The sequence below is a fragment of the Paralichthys olivaceus genome, chromosome 3, assembly GCF_024713975.1.
Source record: "Paralichthys olivaceus isolate ysfri-2021 chromosome 3, ASM2471397v2, whole genome shotgun sequence".
Lineage (NCBI taxonomy): Eukaryota > Metazoa > Chordata > Actinopteri > Pleuronectiformes > Paralichthyidae > Paralichthys > Paralichthys olivaceus.
In genome coordinates, this window is record NC_091095.1 from 360,001 (window position 1) to 379,420 (window position 19,420).

A 19,420-nucleotide genomic window follows, 5' to 3' on the forward strand; every position below is an offset into this window, starting at 1 on the left:
ACGACACATCAGAGATTCTTTCACTTTACAGAACAATGAAAGAATCAATCAATCGCAGACAAACAGTTCAAATAGAGAAAGTTCAACTGAACTGATTCAAAGTACAAACTGTTTTAATTCTCTTAAATGATAAAACACATCCAGTTCAGTAGTGAAGTTATTCCAGCTGAAAACAGTGAACTTCAAATAAAGCTGCTCCTCATGTTAACGGTTTGTGACGTCCTCAGGTGGAGATGGTCTTCTGGCTGCTCTCCATGCTCGCCAACAGGGACAAGGAAGAGATGTCCCGGACTCTGCTGGCCATGTCCAGCTCTCAGGACAGCTGCATCGCCATGAGGAAGTCTGGCTGCGTCCCCCTGCTGGTCCAGATCCTGCACGAAGCTCCGGGTGGTGGAGTTGGTGCTGGAGAGACCACGACGACAGCAACAGGCGGCACGATGGGGGGCTGCAGCCGAGAGGCCAAATCCAGAGCCAGCGCCGCCCTCCACAACGTCATCTACTCCCAGCAGGACGAGGGCCAGGCCCGGCGGGAGATGAGGGTCCTGCACATGCTGGAGCAGATCCGCACCTACTGCGACAGCGGCTGGGACTGGATCGAGAGCCACGCCACGACGCCTTCGCCTGGAGGAACCAGAACCACCGGTGAGTCAAGTTCTCCCTAAACATAGAAGAACCAAAACCAGCGGCAGGACGGAACCATCAGAGGAAAGCATCAATCAAGGTTTTCTTCCTGATACTGTGACAAACACAAAACTGAATTAACGACAGAATCCTCAGCAACAATAACTCAAACCAGACGTTAACTGAAGTTTCACCAGCAAACGTCCACATCACCTCCTCCAGGACTAAAGCGTTTTCATTAGCAGACCTCAAGTTAGTTCGTTCGAAAAATAATGATTTGAAAAATCAAGAATGAAGGATTGAAGGAAGAATTACTGCAATAATATAAGTATAAAAATGATATAGATGAAAAAATAAAATACATCTAAATGATTAAAATAATAATGATAATACTCTATTATTATATCTTCAGATATTCCTGAACCCGTGGACCCTCAGATCTGTCAGGCCATGTGCGCCATCATGAAGCTTTCCTTCGAGGAGGAATACCGACGAGCCATGAACGAATTAGGTTTGTGAGATGCTGATGCCCCTCCCCCCCACCACACGCAGGCGTTGCAGGCTGATGATTCTGTGTTGTTCTCCAGGTGGCCTGCAGGTGGTGGCAGATCTGATCCACCTGGACCATGACATGTACGGCATGCAGAACGACCCCATCAACATGGCGCTGCGGCGATACGCAGGAATGGCTCTGACCAACCTGACGTTTGGAGACGTTGTCAACAAGGTACGAACCAAAATTATGAATAAAGATGGACGACATGTCGGCTCCCAAAAGTGAAGCTAAATCATCTTCATCACCCCCTGGTGGTTGACTGCAGTATAAACTGCATTATAAACCCCCCTCCTCCATATTGACAGATGGGACATGGGCCAAATAAAAAACTCAAAGTAGACTTTAAATAAATGTTTGTCAAAGATGTTTCTGTTGTTTCAGCTCGTTCTCTTCTCTCTGATGTTTGTTCAAGAGTTTCTCATCAGTTTGGTTTCATTAGTTATTGATGATGTAAAAACAGGCGGAGACGTCATGATTGACAGCTGACACTGACTCAGGACTGGTCAAAAACGTGTGTGGGTAAAAATGCTCCAGGTGGTTTCAGCTGATTCGTTTTTTCAGATCGTCAGTGTTCAGTGTTTTCATGTTGTCATCACTGGTGTGAACGCTGTTGAAGATTTTCTTTTACTGTAGAATAAGACGCGTCTCTTTATGCAGTGAGTTAAAAACTGATTCATCATGTTCGTCCTCCCGCAGGCGACCCTGTGCTCCAAGAAGAGCTGCCTCCAGGCTCTGGTAGCCCAGCTAGCCTCCGACAGCGAGGAGCTTCATCAGGTGGTCTCCAGCATCCTGAGGAATCTGTCCTGGAGGGCCGACATCAGCAGCAAGAGAGTCCTCCGAGACATCGGCTGCGTGTCTGCGCTTATGACCTGCGCCCTGCAGGCCACTAAGGTGAGGAAAACAAACCAACCCATGCTGAGTCGATGCTATGATGAGAGAGAAACCAGGTTTATTTTAAAAGATGACGTGAAGAGGATTTGTTCCTTCGATATTTATAACATCCAGAGTGAAACATTTCAAATTTTCTTCTCCAGACATTGAGTTCCACATATCATCATGTTCTGCTTTGAAATGTTTGTGATCTGGATGTTGAAATGCTAACGTTAAGGAATCTTTTGCACACATGAGATTTTAAAATTATTAAACTGAACTAAGACCTGTTTGTTTGGCTGGTTCTTCAGGAGTCGACCCTGAAGAGCCTCCTGAGCGCTCTGTGGAACATGTCGGCTCACAGCATCGAGAACAAGGTGGCGATCTGCTCTGTGGACAGCGCTCTGGGATTCTTGGTCAGTACGCTGACGTACCGATGTCAGACCAACTCACTCGCCATCATCGAGAGTGGAGGGGGGATCCTACGAAACGTGTCGAGTCTGGTCGCCACACGAGAAGACTACAGGTCTGTTTCTTTCTGTTTCGACTACAAGCTGTCACTTTGGTGCTTTTTTAGTATGATGGAGGACATTGGGGAGACAGAAAAACCACAAAGTATTTTTGGAGCTTTTAACCAAAGCTCAGTCAAACTTCATTCTTTAAAGATGACTGAGAAGCCCTGACTTGATAAACGGGAAAAGATTTGATGAATTGCCACCAAGCATTAAAAAAATTCAAGAAGTAAATTAATTTTCCATGTAGCAAATGTTTGCTTGTAATCTATTTGCAAAATGTGCAAAATCACTATATATTAAAATCTCTGTTGTTTTCTTTCTTCACAGGCAAATCCTCAGGGACCATAACTGCCTCCAGACTCTACTACAGCACCTGCGCTCCCACAGCCTGACCATAGTGAGCAACGCCTGTGGGACTCTCTGGAACCTTTCAGCTCGGAGTCCAAAAGACCAGGAGCTGCTGTGGGACCTCGGAGCAGTTAGCATGTTGCGCAACCTTATCCATTCTAAGCACAAAATGATAGCCATGGGCAGTGCTGCAGCTTTAAGGAACCTCCTCACCAACCGCCCCCTGAAATATAAGGATGCTGCAGTCGTATCCCCTGGCTCCTGCATGCCCTCACTCTACATGAGGAAACAGAAGGCTTTGGAGGCGGAGCTGGATGCCAAACACCTGGCGGAGACTTTTGATACACTTGAGAAACAGAGCCCCAAGCACCTAACCCTCAACAAGCCACTTCGGCACATCGAGAGTCTGGCGAAGGATTATGCTTCTGATTCTGGATGTTTTGATGATGATGAGGCTCCCAACGTCTCCAGCAGCCTGGACACTGGCAGCTTCTCTATGCTGTCCATGTTCCTCACCAACTCTAACTTCCTGCAAAACCAGCCTCGTAAGAGGGACAACGAACCTGAGAGAGACGTAGAAAAACCTCAGATGATCGAGAAGAGACATGCACCTCCTGATGATGTGGTCTCAGCCGCTGCAGAGAAGCTAGCAAAAAAGATCACCAACACAGTTGCCAAGATCGACAGGTTAGTGGAGGACATCACGATGCACACATCCTCGGAGGATAGTTTGAGCCTCAGCTCTGAGGATCACCTGGCAGACTGGCCTTACGGACTAGATGATCTCAATGAAGCAAAATCTTGCTCCCCCTGCCGTCTGTCTGATACAAGCAGCCTGGCCCACAGAGAACGTCTCAGCAGGGCCCACGCTCTACTGCGCCTCAAAACTGCACACAAAAGTGTCTCAACAGACAGTCTAAATAGTGGCAGCACCAGTGATGGCTACTGTGGCAGCAAAGACCAGATGCGACCTGCTCCAAGAGCGCTAATGGTACAAAAACGACCCAACCAGCTTGACCTTAAGGTGGCTCATCAAGAGTACCTGAATGTTGGACCTGTTGTCCTGACTGAGTCTACCCAGCAGGATATTCCAGAGCGAGATTCTGTGGACAACAAAGATGTTAAAGTTCTAGAGCTAAGCGACACCGATTTAGAAAAGAACCAGGATAAACCCCTACAAACACCAGTCAGTGTATCCACTAAAGTCTCCTCCGATGTCAGCATGACTTCAATCAAACTGTCTCCATCTTATCAGCAGGTCCCTCTCATTCAAAGTGTGGCCACATTTGGTGTAGCAAAGACAGCGATCAACGTCCAGGCTGCCCAAGCAATGAGAAGGCAAGCATGGGTACCCACGGTGATGACTGGGGGGAGCATTACAAAATTCTCTCCAATGGCATCCACCAGAAGCCCAACCATCGCCACGATGGAGACAGTCCAGAAATACTCAGTTGAGAACACACCAATCTGCTTCTCTCGCTGCAGTTCACTGTCCTCCCTCTCTTCTGGTGATGGAGCACTGGATGGACAAAGTGAAAATGAGCTGGAGAGTGACTCATCATTAGAAATTATTGAAGTGGAGGATGGAGAAGAGGTGAAGAGAACTGAAGAGGATGAAACCCTGGAGGATCTGAGCGACAGCCAGCTGCTGATGACTGACTCTAAAACATTCCCAAGCAAAGAGACGGATCCTATTGAAATCCCCCGTCCTGCTAAAAGGGAAAAGGTTTTCCTTAGAGGAGCCTCACCGGCCGTACTTGATGACAGATCTCCATCTAGTTCATCTGAGAATTACATCCATGAGACACCCCTGGTAATGAGTCGCTGTAGCTCAGTCAGTTCCCTTGGCAGTTTTGAGTCTCCCTCTATAGCCAGCTCAATCCAAAGTGATCCATGCAGTGAGATGATTGATGGGACAATAAGTCCAAGTGATCTTCCAGACAGTCCAGGGCAAACAATGCCACCAAGCCGAAGTAAAACTCCATGTTGTGTTGAGTCAAACGGACTAGAAACACAGACCACAGGAATAGCTGGCCAGTGGGAAAGTAGCCTGCGAAAGTTCATGGAGATCGCAGACTCGAAAGAGAGGTTTAATCTTCCTCCTGATCTGGACACAATGATCTACTTCACGGTTGAAAAACCAACTGAGAACTTCTCTTGTGCTTCAAGCTTAAGTGCTCTCCCTCTCCATGAACACTACATACAGAAAGACGTGGAGCTGAAATTGACCCCCCTGCTCCAGCAAAATGACAAAAATCTTCCGTTCCCTGACGAGGATGAGCACGGACTCGACCACGGGGAAAGATACAGTGAGGGCAACTCAGACGATGACATAGAAATCTTAAAGGAATGCATCAACTCAGCAATGCCCTCCAAATTCAGAAAAGTAAGGCCTTCCCTGGTGACCACAATCCCGCCTCATATTCTTAATTCCCGAAAATCGATTCATCTTCCCGTGTACATGATGCTCCCGAATGGCAAAACACAAATGTGTCCTGGAAGGAGAATCGTCATCCCACAAAAGGACTTCAAATTTGATGACTCATCCTTCACTGATTCTGCAGAAGGTACACCTGTTAACTTCTCCAGCACAACATCGCTAAGTGATGAAACTCTTCAGTATCCAGTGAAAGAGAGGGGGGCTAAGGACTGCACAGCTAAAGGTATGAACAAACATGAAGTGCTCGACGATGAGGAAAAAAGGATTGAAGACTTGAGGATATTCTCACACTTCCACAAACCCAACAGGATGAATTACCCACCTGAGATACAAATGAACCGGACCACCAAACATGTCATTCCCACTCAGAGGGTCCTGATGCAGAGCAAAGAGGTGGCTGATAGAGTGGCGAGCCAAAGAAATCGTGATCATTCTCCTAACCAACAAAAGAAGAGGCAAGTTCAAGGCACTGTCAGAAAACTGGAACTGCCTGTCATAAAGCAGAACACAGAAGGTAACCTTAATGTGGGATCACAAAGAGGAAACACAATATATCGACAGATGACGCATTCTTCAGAGGACAGTAACAGCTTCTATGAAGACAATAATGAAATTGATGAAACAATGAAGCGAACAAGTAGAAGACAGATCAGGGAAGCGAGTAGAAACACTCTGTCCCGGAGCATGACAAATATTGGCAGGCTTGATAATTCCCAATCCAAGCCCAGAGGATTTAACAGGATTAAACAGAATCTGATCAAGGATGAGTCTCTGGGATGTTACTCACTCAGTTCCTCTCTTAGTTCACTGAGTGATGCTGAGTTTGAGGATCACAAATCAAAAGCCCAACAAATATGGTACAAAAATAGACACAACAAAACACTGAATATGATGCAACAAACAAAGTCGATGACCATTCACAGCCAGTACGAAGAGCAAAGTTCACCAAGCTCCGTCAGCATGGACTCAGAGGATGACCTCCTTCAGAAATGCATAACGTCTGCCATGCCCAGGCAGAGGAGGAAGCTTGCTGCCAGGAGGAAGAAAGCTGAAAATACTCAAAAACAAAAAGCATCTGATGTTTGGGACATGGATGAGGAAATGGATAGCGATGACACGGCATGGGACAGAGATTCAGACCTCAACAGTGTTGAATGGAGAGCCATTCAGGAAGGTGCTAATTGTGTTGTCAGTGGGCTGCAGGCATCCAAGTCTCAAGATCCATCCTCTGAGGAGACAGAATCAGTCCTGTCATTCATGTCAACTTCCAGCTTTACTCCCAAAGAAAGGAAGTTTGCTAAAGACAAAAAGGCCAATAAACCTTTAGACTTCGCACAACGCAAGCCAGTTCCAAACTTACCTGTGGTCTTCAGAGGCAGGACAGTGATCTATACACCAAAAAAAGAGACGGCCCCATCACAAATACCTCCCCCCAGAAAAGTACCAACAAAGACAGATGCTCCAAAGAACCCAAATCTTGCTCAGCACAGATCGAAGAGCCTTCACCGACTGGGTCGTCCCCAGGACATAGAGCTGTCTTTGCCAAAGAGGAGCTCTACTCCACCTCCAAGGATACCAAAAAGTTCCTCCTCTGGATCGTCACAAAGCTCTACACCCTCCAAACAGAGTCAGAGGAAGATAACATCGCCGATTCAGACAAATAAACCCATCCAGAAAAAGAACGCCACACCAGCTAGCAGTCCCCCAGCTAGCAGTCCCCCTGAAAGGAAGGGACGATCTCCTGTTATGAATCAAAATGAAAGATCACCACCACCTAAAACTCAGAAGTCACCTGTCCGAATCCCTTTCATGCAAAATTCAGGCAGGCAACCCAGACCTCTGTCACCGCTAGTGACTAATCAAACAACCAACAGACAAACCAATCAGATCAACGGGAAAAGGGTTTTACCCCCCAATCGATTTGACCTTGTTAGGATGACTTCTGTCCACTCAAGTGGTGGCGAGACTGATCGCAGTGGATTCTTGAGACAGCTGACTTTCATTAAAGAATCAAAGACTGTGCTGAGACGTGATGGATCTGTCCGCAACATGCCTGGATCTCAGAATGGATCTCCCCGCAGAGGAGTTCCTGGAGCTTCAGCTGTCTTCCTTTGCTCATCACGCTGTCAGGAACTTAAGGCCGCTGTGCAAGCCTCAAGAAGGATGCAGGTCAAAGGTCCAGGACAAGTACAGATTGTCCACAGACCAGACTGTGGCCTTCAGAAGCAGACTTCATCCATCTGTGGAGCAACCTCCAGTGAAAGGGATCTATCAGGCAGACGACCAGCCAGGAGGACTAGCTCCGAAAGCCCCTGCAGGGTGGCTCAAAGAACTGGGCCTGGCAGAGTGTCTGGAATCAGACAGCAACAAGACAAAGATACCTTTAAACGTCACGCCTCATCACCAAGCATAAATATACTGAGCAGGGTGACCAGCCGCTCTTCCCTCCGCTCTTCGTCATCTGATTCAAGTGGAAGAGCAAAGAGCGAGGATGATACAAAGAAGAAAGGGCCGAGATCCTCATCTCGGCTGAATGACAGAGTAACCTGGAGGAGAATCAGGGATGAAGATGTACCTCAGATCTTGAAAAGCACCCTGCCAGCTAATGCATTACCTCTGGTGCCTTCTCCTGACGGGGAAAAGCCAAAGCCGGCAGCTCTTCCAGGAAAACTGCCAACCATTCTACTTGCATCTCGCAAGACAAGTGACGCAACCGTCCAGACAGAAGATTTTACCAATAACAAGACCAACTCGAGCACCTCACCGACGGTGGAAACTGCGCCGGAAGTGGCACAACATGCCCTCTTCAGGAAGATCAGTGCCACCTCAGGGAGTAACCTCCAGGATGGTGATTCAGACGGTTCCCTGAGGAGCCACAGCACCAGATCTACAGGAACATCAGACAGCCACGTGGGAGGAGTTGTTCATTTCCGCCATGGATCCCCCAGCAAGGCTGTCCGAGTCACCCCTTTCAACTACACCCCCAGCCCCATGGCCTGCTGCCTTCAAGACGCACAGAGCCAAGCTGCCACAATCAACGAGAAGTCAGGAGAGAAAAGTGAGTCGTAGTACGTTTAGTGAATTACAGGATGACTCCATTGTGGTCCTGATTAAAACTCTCAAACACTCAGGTGGACAGACGAGGAGTGTGCTGGTCCCTATACCTCGGATATTGACCCTTTACTTTACCCCATTCTCTCCATGCAAGTTTGATCATAGCTTCCATTCGTACACGGTTGGATGTATGCATTGAGACAGGTCTGACATGAACGGACCCACAATAACTTTTAGAGATGCACTTCAGAGAAAAGTCTCCCCCGAAGAGGAAGTGCATCTTTTTGTACTTTTTGTATTTGTAGAATAATCATTGCCTGGTAGAAATGTAGTTAAACTATAAAGCAAAAGACAATGAACTTGATTTCAGCACATGAATCTCCATCGGTCTCCAGGACAGATTCGATAACAAGAACAATATTATGCAAGCGTTAGAGTGAAAGCTCAGCTGGACTTTCACAAACTGTGGCCGACTGTTGTCAGACTTTCACAAAGGAAACAAACACACCGACATGTAAAGTATTTTTTACAGTGCATCATCGCCTCATCGCTCAATATGAGACACTGTCAACATTTCCAGAGTCCAGCAGGATCCGAGAAGACTTTTGATAAAACATTCCTTCAAATGATTTGCATCGTTACTTTATTATTTTGATCTTGGGTCGTTCACTGAAGCTTTGCAAAGCTACAGGTAGATGCACAAGCAGGAAGGAAAAAGAGCGGCTACATTATTTACTTTCAACTATTAATATAAAATGATTAAAAATTATACTTGGTCAAGTACAAACTACCAACTCCAGGGTAGCTGTAGACGAAATGGAATAAAGCTCCAGGGTGGTCCAGAAAATTCAATACCGTACAAAATATACCGAAATATTATTGAGAGAGTTTATAATCCCACAGTTAATAGTCGTGTCCAACCTTAGAAACAGAGATGTGATGGGTCTCGTTCTCACTCTATTCGTATGAGGGGATGATTCATGAAACACCTTCACGCTGACCCCTGCTGGACTGTTTCCATCACTGCATTAGTAAATGTTCCAGTGGATACTGTTATTTTTCAACCGCTTGTTCTCTGTGTCTTAATCAGTGTTGTAAATATCATTCATATATACAAACCCCTCAAAGCTTCCCTGACAGCATGCTAATATATTCACTGGATGACAATGATGTCATCACTCTGACATCATTTCTAGAAATCTGTATTATTGTGCTGCAAACACCTATAATGCTATAAAGTGTCAGTGTAGGATGAACAAAGCGACAACGCGCCTTGTTTGGCTATTTCCTGTTCGGAGATGAACAGATGATTTGATTGGATGATGGTCGGACAGGTGTGTGTCCTCTGGAAGTCTTTACAAACGTGTTAATATCTGCTTTACTGTGTTGCTGTAAAAGTAGCGGTAGGTGGAGAAGAAGTCGAATATTAATACGATGAATATTCTCTGTAGTTGTACCATCACTCGTCCATGTGTGCTTGGAGACAAAGACAGGACAGACAGGACAGACAGGAATCTACACTGAGGGGCTGTTTAACGTTCTGTATTTACCTGTTGTTTCCACAGCATGTTTTCAATATGCTTTTAAATAGAAACCGTACAGGTCCCTCTTCAGATCATTGAGACAGAAAGACACTCAGACGTTATACATGAGCTCAAATAAGAGTCAAAGTGTGAGTTTGTGAAATGATGAAATTCAAAGTTTCTAGTAAAATGTCAGAGTGAGTCCATGTGAGAAAAAGCAGGAACATGTCCGGTCAGTCTGCCAGCTGCTGTGACTCATAGCTGGAGCCAGAACAACTTATCGTTTAATCAATTCATCTTTAACATGAAATCCAATAAATTCAACTAAAGGAAATAAAATGTCACATTTACAAACAAGTTTCTGATTTGTTCACAGGTTTAAAGGTGATAAGAAACTTATCTGATCCTCATTTCACAAACGTTTTCTGATCTTATTGAAGCTCATGACTGAAGGTTGAGTTTCTAAACTTTGCAGCTGAGTATTTTATACTCAGACAGATTGTTGGTGAAAATCTTTTAACAGCCCTGATAAGATGAAACAATGAAAACTGTGTGACTAAAACGAACGGGGAATCAAGCTCCATCAAAAGGTCCCAACAATTGTCCACCGTCCCCGTCCCCGTCCTTGTTGACACCCGGCTGAGATCAGGCTTTTCATTAAATCACTCAAACTACTGCAGGTGAATTTTAACTCGGAACTTTGAGTTCACTCATAAACTGAATGTTGGACATTTGATGGCTCATCAGTCGGAGACGTCTCAGCCGATTCTTTACATTTAGTTGATTTGTCTGCAACAGGTACATTCACTCTGAGGGACATCACCTTGAACGTCTCAACAAATCTGTTCAACAAATCTGTTCAACAAATCTGTTCAACAAATCTGTTCAACAAATCGTTGCTTGATCATCAATGAAAAAAAGAACACATTTTCAAATATTCATCATTGACTGACAAAATAAATGATTCTGTATTTAATTCAATCTAAATAAATAGATCTCAGCTCCTCGTGTGTGAATGAGGCCGCAGACGTGTGACGGTGTCATGTGAAATAGGCAAAGCAACAGACGTGTGTCATTATAAATGTTTTCATCTAATAAAGAGTGACGTGTTTCATTACGCTGCCGTGTCGACCTCTTCATGCAGTGAAGACGTGAATGAAAACAGCCCACACTGCTTTTTGATAGAAACTGAGTTCAGAGGGAATTTAACTCTGTTTAAAGTCAGACGTGGTGAAGTTGAAGCTGTGACGGAAGATGAAACATAAATACTGAGACTTTTCCATTTCTGTTTTCAGTGTTTATGAGTTTTTCCTTGTTTTTTCAGATTAATTTTCTTGATTTCTTGAGCTGAAGTGCGTTAAGTGTCAAATTATGGAACACACACACACACACACACACACACACACACACACACACACACACACACACACACACACACACACAGTTCAGTTCAGTCAGACAACAGTGACTCCTGAAGGACAACTGGTGTCGGGGTCAAGGGCACTACGTCAGGTCAGAGAACCAGGCCAGAGGAGGTGTCCAGAGACGAGGCGTCCAGAGACGAGGCGTCCAGAGACGAGGCGTCCATAGAGGAGGCGTCCAGAGACGAGGCGTCCATAGAGGAGGCGTCCATAGAGGAGGCGTCTAGAGACGAGGCGTCCGTGGCAGCAGATGTTTTAGAGTCAGAGAGTTTGACCCTTGACCTTTTCCACATCTTTGTCCAGCTCCTCCCCCGCTGCCTTGAGCTCCTCCCTCTGTCGTAGCAGCTGACCTCGAGCCTCCTGCAGCCGCTCGTTCAGCTCCAGGTAACGACGACACTGAAGGAACTTCATGTCCACGTCAGAGTCTGAGGGCTGTGACACGTCTGAGCAGACAGAGACAGGTGGTTAACTACAGGACTGAAGGACAGACAGGGAGATGTCGACAGATGGACAGACGGGTGGACTCACCCTGTCCGCTCTGCTCCAGGACACTGAACACTGGGTCGCTGGGTGCAGTCCTGTTGATGTCCTCCAGGATCTGGTCCACTGTGGGGGGGTCAGGACGGCTGGGCAGGACCACCCTCTTCTTGTTTTTATTCATGATGGGGACCCTCGGACAGACCAGGACTGAAACTACAGGAGACACAGTCACGTGACTGCACTGACACCAAATACCCATAATGCAATGAGAAGCTCCAGACTTCTGTTTACTCATCTATTCAAAGAACATTCAGTGACGTGTCCTGAACGTGTTCCTCTGTCTGGACAGGAATTTACCTCAGTCTAAGAAAAGCAGCGACTCATTCTTCATCTAAAACGAATCTACAGAAGTTCAGAGTCTGAGTTTATACAAGTGTGACATGTTGCCATGTTGGCTGGAGGCTAACCGCTAGCTAGCTACATCAGTGTGGACATTAGAACAAGTCCAGAGAAACATTTCTGAGCCGAACTGTCAAACCATCATCATGTTCATGACGTAGATAAAGTTTAAAGATGGCGTCATGTTTAGATTAGATTAGATTTCCTTTATTGTCCCTCAGTGGGGACATTCACATGTTACAGCAGTAGCACAAGATTTAACTCCAGTGAACACTTCACGCTCTGACACGTCACAAGGACGAGCCACAGGTCCGATCTCACCGCGGTGTGTCCCTGAGAAGCTCCGGGTGTCTCTGGTGGGTGGGGGGTGTCTCTTGTCCCTCGGTGTCTCTTGTCTCTCAGTGGGTGTCTCTTGTCTCTCGGTGTCTCTCAGTGGGAGTCTCTTGTCTCTCAGTGGGTGTCTCTTGTCTCTCGGTGTCTCTTGTCTCTCAGTGGGTGTCTCTTGTCTCTCGGTGTCTCTTGTCTCTCAGTGGGTGTCTCTTGTCTCTCGGTGTCTCTTGTCTCTCAGTGGGTGTCTCTTGTCCCTCGGTGTCTCTTGTCTCTCGGTGTCTCTTGTCTCTCAGTGGCTGTCTCTTGTCTCTCGCTGTCTCTTGTCTCTCGGTGTCTCTTGTCTCTCGGTGTCTCTTGTCTCTCAGTGGGTGTCTCTTGTCTCTCGCTGTCTCTTGTCTCTCGGTGTCTCTTGTCTCTCGGTGTCTCTTGTCTCTCAGTGGGTGTCTCTTGTCTCTCGCTGTCTCTTGTCTCTCAGTGGGTGTCTCTTGTCCCTCGGTGTCTCTTGTCTCTCGGTGTCTCTTGTCTCTCGGTGGGTGTCTCTTGTCCCTCCGTGTCTCTTGTCTCTCGCTGTCTCTTGTCTCTCCTGTCCAGTCCTGCCCTGGCCTCTGATTGGCTAGAGCGCCCCATCAGGATGACGTCTGCACCGGCGCCTACCGATGACGACATAACTCCTCGACAGGCTAATTAGCTCGCTGACTGTTAAAAACCCCGGAGCAGCGGAGCTACCGTCAACTGTCCGTCACCGGGATCATCTTCACGGGGAAGACAGTTGGTAAGAGAACCGTGTCGCCGCAACGGACCGGGAGCGTCACCGGTTCGAGTTCACGGCTCCACCTTCACACTTACCGGTGCAGTGATCGGCTAGCTAGCTAGCTGTAGCATCGTGCCGCTGGTGCTTGGAGAGCACGTCACGCCAACGTCCTTTCAAAACTTGAACATACAACAGAGATTTGACTCAGAGGAGAATCCTGCGTCCGTCAGAACTAAAGTTCGTGTCTGTAATAACCGTCCAGGAGCCGCCCAGTGATTCGGCTCAGGTTATACACCGTTAACATGAACATTCATGTAGTTACAGCTGTTCTGACATTAGTGACTGACGAACACAAGAGAGCAGCAGTTTGAGTCTCGTTGTGTTCAGATGAGTTCACACACATGAACCTGGTGCAGGATCTGAACCTGGTGCAGGATCTCACCTGTCACCAGTGTTACTGTCACTTCCTGCTGGGGATCTGAGTCAGAGACAAAGATTTGAGCCTTTTAAACTTTTTACAATAAACGCATGAAGAGATGTTGACATGCTAACATGCTAAGCTAAAACAAACCCAATATAAAATCACGTCTTCACAGTGAACTGTGGTTTCAGTCTCACCACTTCATGTAACAGCTTCTCACCTGCAGGTCGCTTCATTGTGATTCGTGGATTCAGATAGCGAGTGTTAGCTGATCGCTGTTAGCATCCCTGCAGAATGTTCTCCAGGCTAATGCTACATGTAGCTGCACAGACTGAGGGAAACGTCAGTGAACAACAGTCCAGCTTCACCAAACCACAATCTAACACATCTCTGTTTTAAATATCTTAGATTGTTCTCTTCAGGATCTGAGGATTCTTCTCTGAGAAACCACTGATGACCCAAAGCCATCCTTTCCTCCAAGGTTAAAGAAAGAGATGGAGAACCGTCCTGGATCAGATCCTTTCCTCTCCTGACGTTTACTGGTCACTTCAGTCGATTTGACCAAATCATAAACACAAACCAACAGGAAACAGAACTAACAACAAACCTGTGGCACTGAAACACACAAACCTGACTCATCGTTCTGTGGTTCACACACTTTGAGGAACATGCTCTCATCACTGCTCAAACACAGATCAGGTTGTAGATGTGTGTACATGTACACACTGTACACAACCTCTATGTATAACAAACACATCTCCGCCCACTGGCTCCTACATGATTATCATACGTAGGAGGTTATGTTTCCACCCCAGTCCATTTGTGTGTTGCTCGGTGTGATCTGGTGCCGGTCAGGGAAGAACGCATCGAATTAAGTCTCAGGACAAGAATAGTTTTTCTCTCTTTCTTTAACATTGTGTGATTTTGACATTTCCACTTGATCCTGAGGATAAAATCCAAACATGTTTAGGGACCAGATATTTGTGTCTGTAATTTGGTGCAGCTTGACTGAATTTAACGACTGTTGGTGGATGTATGAGCTCAACTGTGAGTAATACCACTCGGATCGGACATGAGTAATAATGTTTCTGGAAGCTGACATGTGTCATGACGTCACCGTGCTCAGTCACAGCCACTTCTTGTTATTTGCAGGGTCTCTCTCCCTCAGTGAACACAGAGAGGTCTGAGCCTCCGTCACCATGACAGACAACAAGCGCCTCGCCTTCTCCATCATCCAGTTCCTCCACGATCAGCTCCAGTCAGGGGATCTAACATCAAGCGCCCAGGAGAGTCTGGAGGGTGAGTCATCCTTCAGACGCAGGTTCTAAACTAATCAGTCGTGTGACAGAGACTTTGTCTGTTCATGGCGGCGACTGAACAAAACTAAGTGTGTTTGTTGTTGTGGGCTCTGCTTCTGTCCATGCTGCTCTCCGCCTGCTTCAGAGACGAGCTGCTGGCGCTCAGTTGGGGGGGGGGGGGGTAGTTTCAGGAGTTTGTCAGCAGCGCGGTCGACTGTGAACAAAGACTGTGACAAAAACAGCGACAGTAATTGTTACATTCTTACGTGACTCAGATGAATGAGTTATTGTTACTCCATGATCCCGTCTCCTCAGCTTGGCGGTTTCTTCCTGTTAAAACCGTCTTTGTCTTTTTACAGTTGCTGTTCAGTGTTTGGAGACAGCGTTTGATGTCTCGACCGATGATCAGAGCCTCGCCGTCCCCATGACGCTACCGGAGATCTTCGCCTCCGCCACCGCAAAGGTAGACTCAGAGAAACAGCCTCTCATCAGGGTGAAGTGAGATGAAGATTCAGGTTCTGAGTGCTTGTGTGTGTGTCAGTTTCCAGCTCAGTCGCAGGTCAACAACAACTCCACCCCAAACTCCATTAGTGAGGAACAGAGAGCTGAGGCTGAGAGACTGAAAACCGACGGTAAGACGAGGTCACCGTGAGCACACTGCGGATCACAGACGTGTTGTTTTTAAAACAGCTGCAGTTTCTTCTCCCGCTTTTATTTTGTTTTCCACTGACAAGTCAACGCTTTTTGTCTCTGGATTCAGGTAACGACCAAATGAAGGTGGACAACTTTGCAGCTGCTGTTGAGTTTTACTCGAAAGCCATCGCCATGAACCCTCAGAACGCCGTCTACTACTGCAACAGGTCGGCGTGGTGACAGTTCTGTGTCAGTCTGCGAAGCTTCACAGAGACAAACAAAGTTCATGTTTTCAACTTTAACAACAGTATGAAAACTGAACATATGATGCTGCTGGATTAAAAAAATCCGATCTTGATGTGATCATTTCAATCTTCCTGTGCAGAGCTGCAGCGTACAGTAAACTGGGGAACTATGCCGGAGCCGTACAGGACTGTGAACAGGCCATCAGCATCGACCCCAACTACAGCAAAGCCTACGGGAGGATGGGGTGAGAGGAGCGCTGAAGTGATCCACACCTGTTTCCTGTCCTGTTTCTTGTTTATCTTCCTGTTGTGTTTCTTGTTTCTTGTTTATCTTCCTGTTGTTTTTCTTATTTCATGTCCTGTTTCTTGTTTATCTTCCTGTTGTGTTTCTTGTTTCCTGTCCTGTTTCTTGTTTATCTTCCTGTTGTGTTTCTTGTTTCCTGTTTATCTTCCTGTTGTTTTTCTTATTTCCTGTCCTGTTTCTTGTTTATCTTCCTGTTGTGTTTCTTGTTTCCTGTCCTGTTTTATTGTTTATCTTCCTGTTGTGTTTCTTGTTTCCTGTCCTGTTTTATTGTTTATCTTCCTGTTGTGTTTCTTGTTTCCTGTCCTGTTTTATTGTTTATCTTCCTGTTGTGTTTCTTGTTTCTTGTTTATCTTCCTGTTGTGTTTCTTGTTTCTTGTTTATCTTCCTGTTGTGTTTATTATTTCCTGTCCTGTTTCTTGTTTATCTTCCTGTTGTGTTTCTTGTTTCCTGTCCTGTTTATCTTCCTGTTGTGTTTCTTGTTTCCTGTCCTGTTTCTTGTTTATCTTCCTGTTGTGTTTCTTGTTTCCTGTTTATCTTCCTGTTGTTTTTCTTGTTTCCTGTTTATCTTCCTGTTGTGTTTCTTGTTTCCTGTCCTGTTTCTTGTTTCCTGTCCTGTTTCTTGTTTATCTTCCTGTTGTGTTTCTTGTTTCCTGTTTATCTTCCTGTTGTGTTTCTTGTTTCCTGTTTATCTTCCTGTTGTGTTTCCTGTTTATCTTCCTGTTGTGTTTCTTGTTTCTTGACATATTTCCTGACGTCTTGTCGTGTCGTTATATTTCAGTCTGGCTCTTGCGAGCCTCAACAAACACACAGAAGCAGCAACTTACTATAAAAAAGCTCTGGAGCTGGACCCCGACAACGACACGTATAAAACCAACCTGAAGATCGCGGAGGAGAAGATGGATACGTCCAGTCCAGTAAGAGGAGACGACACTGAGTGTGAGCAGCGAGTTTCTGATGGATGTTGTATTCACGTCTCTGTCTCCTCTCTCAGACAGCAGGGATGGGTGGAGTCGACCTGGCTGGTTTGCTCAGTAACCCCGGCTTCATGAACATGGTGAGAAAACTCTGGTTCTGTCAAAGCTGCGACATTCACCCCCCTAACCCTTTGTGTGTTGTTCTGAACCAGAAGAGCTGCTGCTGTAACAAATCCACTAAACTCTGGTTGTTAAGAACTGATCTCAGTTCAGCTTCACTCTTCCACTGGAGCTGATGGAGACTCTCAGTCACTTGTTCTCTCAGGAGATGAACCCACTCAGCAGAGTGAGAGAACAGACGCTCAGGGAGCGAAGGAGGAACGTTCTCCACGTTCACTCATCAGACTCACTTTAATCAAACTGAGGGTTAAAGTATCTCTGGTGTCCTGTCGTTATTTGTTTCTTCCAGCTGATTGTTGTGACACCATGTCTGAGCTGCAGTGGAAGTGGTGGAGATGTTTGCACTTGATTGACTGAGTCTGTGTGTGTGTGTGTCTCTGCAGGCGTCGTCTCTGATGAACAACCCTCAGGTTCAGCAGCTGTAAGTTTGTTTTCTCCTCTAGTCGTTGATTTTTACATTTTAAACATTACGTATCATTTGACGTTTTTATCTAAAGCGACTTAAAATAAGTGCATCAACCACGAGGGAACAAACCAGAACAACAACAATCTGTCAGTACATTAGCTTCAAAAAGCTACAAGTGTGTTTCTCAAAGTTAACGTCTCGTCTGCTCGCTCTCTTCCAGGATGTCAGGGATGATGTCCGGAGCATACGGCGGAATGGGGGGAGTAGGGGCAGGAGGTGGGGCAGGAGCTGGAGCAGGAGTTGGAGCAGGAGTTGGAGCAGGAGTGGGAGCAGGAGCTGGAGCAGGGGTCGGAGCAGGAGTCGGAGCAGGAGCTGGAGCAGGAGTCGGAGCAGGAGCTGCAGTCCCTGGAGCAGCTGGAGCCGGAGATTTATCAGGACTGATCCAGGCGTACGTACCTGACTCAGATTTTTCCCAGCATGCTTTCTGTCAGGTGGAGATGATTTGCTGACGTGCTCAGATGTTCTTGTGGTTCTGCGTTGCAGAGGTCAGCAGTTCGCTCAGCAGATGCAGCAGCAGAACCCCGAACTCATTGAACAGCTGAGGAGTCAAATCCGCAACCGAACGCCCAGCACAGGAAACGAGGAGCAGCCGTGACATCAGACACGGTCAGTAAACAAATAAATAAATAAATAGAATCTGTTTCAATCTCTTAAAAAAATTCAATGTTAATAGATGATTATTTCTCATTCACTGATTTTCTGACAAGTCTAGAGATGTCCACACATCTTCGATCCACAACTCATGAGTTCGAGTCACAAATAGAAAAGGTTGATCTTATTTCCTGTCTCTGTTCCAGGTTGTGAGATTCTCACAGGAGGAGACGAACAGACCGAGTCCTTTTTTTTCTTTTTGATCTGGATCATTAACGCTCGAAGGACTTGAAAGAGGTTTTTTTCCATCACTGAATAATTCCTGCATGAGAGAGAGTGGGGGGGCTCATTCAGGAGCCATGTCACCAAAAACGACGCCCACTTCCTGTGGCGCTGTGTTTTTTATGAAGAACCATGTGACGCAACACTTTGACATCAAACACATTAAAATCTAATAAACTGAGCTCTGATAACGACAATGTCCCAGATGTTAAACAGCTGCAGAGTAGGAACTATAGTGTGTGTGTGTGTGTGTGTGTGCGTGTGTGCGTGTGTGTTGTGTGCGTGTGTGTTGTGTGCGTGTGTGAGTACATGAGTGAGTACATGTGTGTGAGTGTCAAGTCACAGAGCTATTTAAACAGAGTTTGGAAATTAAAAGAGCATCTCAACATTTTACATCTTCTGTCTGATGAGTTTTCTCTGCTGTCAAATAATAAAAACTATACACACATACTGTTTTGAATAACAATATAATAATATCGATATTGACAATAAGTTATAATAGTAAGTTTTGCACAAATTCATTTCTGAAGTGAAAACTAAAGAATAAAACACTTATATAGGACAAGATGCTGATTATCTGTTGTACATTTTTAAGGTCTTCTGCACAAAAAAAGTTAGGGTTAGGGTTAGGCAGATGGCAGATGTTAGCAGCAGCCACCAGCAGGTGTTAGCAGATGTTAGCAGCAGCCACCAGCAGGTGTTAGCAGATGTTAGCAGCAGACACCAGCAGATGTTAGCAGGTGTTAGCAGATGTTAGCAGCAGCCACCAGCAGGTGTT

The 19,420-nt window shown here is 46.1% G+C and overlaps 3 protein-coding genes across 5 annotated transcripts in view; 2 read left to right on the forward strand and 1 right to left on the reverse strand.

The window, feature by feature from the left end:
- Positions 1-11,044, forward strand: part of apc2 (APC regulator of WNT signaling pathway 2) — a 28,784-nt gene extending 17,740 nt beyond the window's left edge. The window contains exons 9-14 of the mRNA XM_069519841.1: positions 228-642; positions 1,034-1,132; positions 1,209-1,348; positions 1,874-2,068; positions 2,359-2,573; positions 2,890-11,044. Of these exons, the coding sequence (XP_069375942.1) occupies positions 228-642; positions 1,034-1,132; positions 1,209-1,348; positions 1,874-2,068; positions 2,359-2,573; positions 2,890-8,419 (6,594 nt within the window). The 3' untranslated portion in view covers positions 8,420-11,044. The remainder of the gene's footprint in view (positions 1-227; positions 643-1,033; positions 1,133-1,208; positions 1,349-1,873; positions 2,069-2,358; positions 2,574-2,889) is intronic.
- c3h19orf25 (chromosome 3 C19orf25 homolog) lies at positions 9,931-14,396 on the reverse strand. Of its 3 annotated transcripts, none has more exons than XM_069519887.1 (3): positions 13,950-14,396; positions 11,877-12,041; positions 9,931-11,791 (listed from the first exon to the last, which is right to left on the reverse strand). In XM_069519887.1, the coding sequence occupies exons 1-3, from the start codon at positions 13,963-13,965 to the stop codon at positions 11,610-11,612; spliced, it is 363 nt and encodes a 120-aa protein (XP_069375988.1). In that variant the 5' UTR covers positions 13,966-14,396; the 3' UTR covers positions 9,931-11,609. The 3 variants fall into 3 exon arrangements, with proteins under 3 accessions (XP_069375988.1, XP_019963548.1, XP_069375980.1); XM_020107989.2 differs by lacking the exon at positions 13,950-14,396 and adding an exon at positions 12,549-12,844; XM_069519879.1 differs by lacking the exon at positions 13,950-14,396 and having other exon boundaries at positions 11,877-12,360.
- Positions 13,039-19,035, forward strand: sgta (small glutamine rich tetratricopeptide repeat co-chaperone alpha). The gene is made up of 12 exons (XM_069519866.1): positions 13,039-13,329; positions 14,882-15,028; positions 15,387-15,490; positions 15,569-15,659; positions 15,788-15,887; positions 16,046-16,150; positions 16,988-17,123; positions 17,201-17,263; positions 17,687-17,724; positions 17,930-18,157; positions 18,253-18,375; positions 18,567-19,035. The coding sequence occupies exons 2-11, from the start codon at positions 14,929-14,931 to the stop codon at positions 18,362-18,364; spliced, it is 1,077 nt and encodes a 358-aa protein (XP_069375967.1). The 5' UTR covers positions 13,039-13,329; positions 14,882-14,928; the 3' UTR covers positions 18,365-18,375; positions 18,567-19,035.
- The last annotated feature ends 385 nt before the right edge of the window (positions 19,036-19,420 follow it).

Coding starts and splice junctions, on each gene's coding strand:
- sgta (XM_069519866.1), top strand. CDS start 14,929: ATGACAGACAACAAGCGCCTCGCCTTCTCCATCATCCAGTTCCTCCAC. Junction 17,124..17,200: donor AGATGGATACGTCCAGTCCA/GTAAGAGGAGAC, acceptor CTCCTCTCTCAG/ACAGCAGGGATGGGTGGAGT. Junction 17,725..17,929: donor AACCCTCAGGTTCAGCAGCT/GTAAGTTTGTTT, acceptor GCTCTCTTCCAG/GATGTCAGGGATGATGTCCG.
- c3h19orf25 (XM_069519879.1), bottom strand. CDS start 12,123: ATGAGTAAACAGAAGTCTGGAGCTTCTCATTGCATTATGGGTATTTGG. Junction 11,792..11,876: donor CCTGGAGCAGAGCGGACAGG/GTGAGTCCACCC, acceptor CTGTCTGCTCAG/ACGTGTCACAGCCCTCAGAC.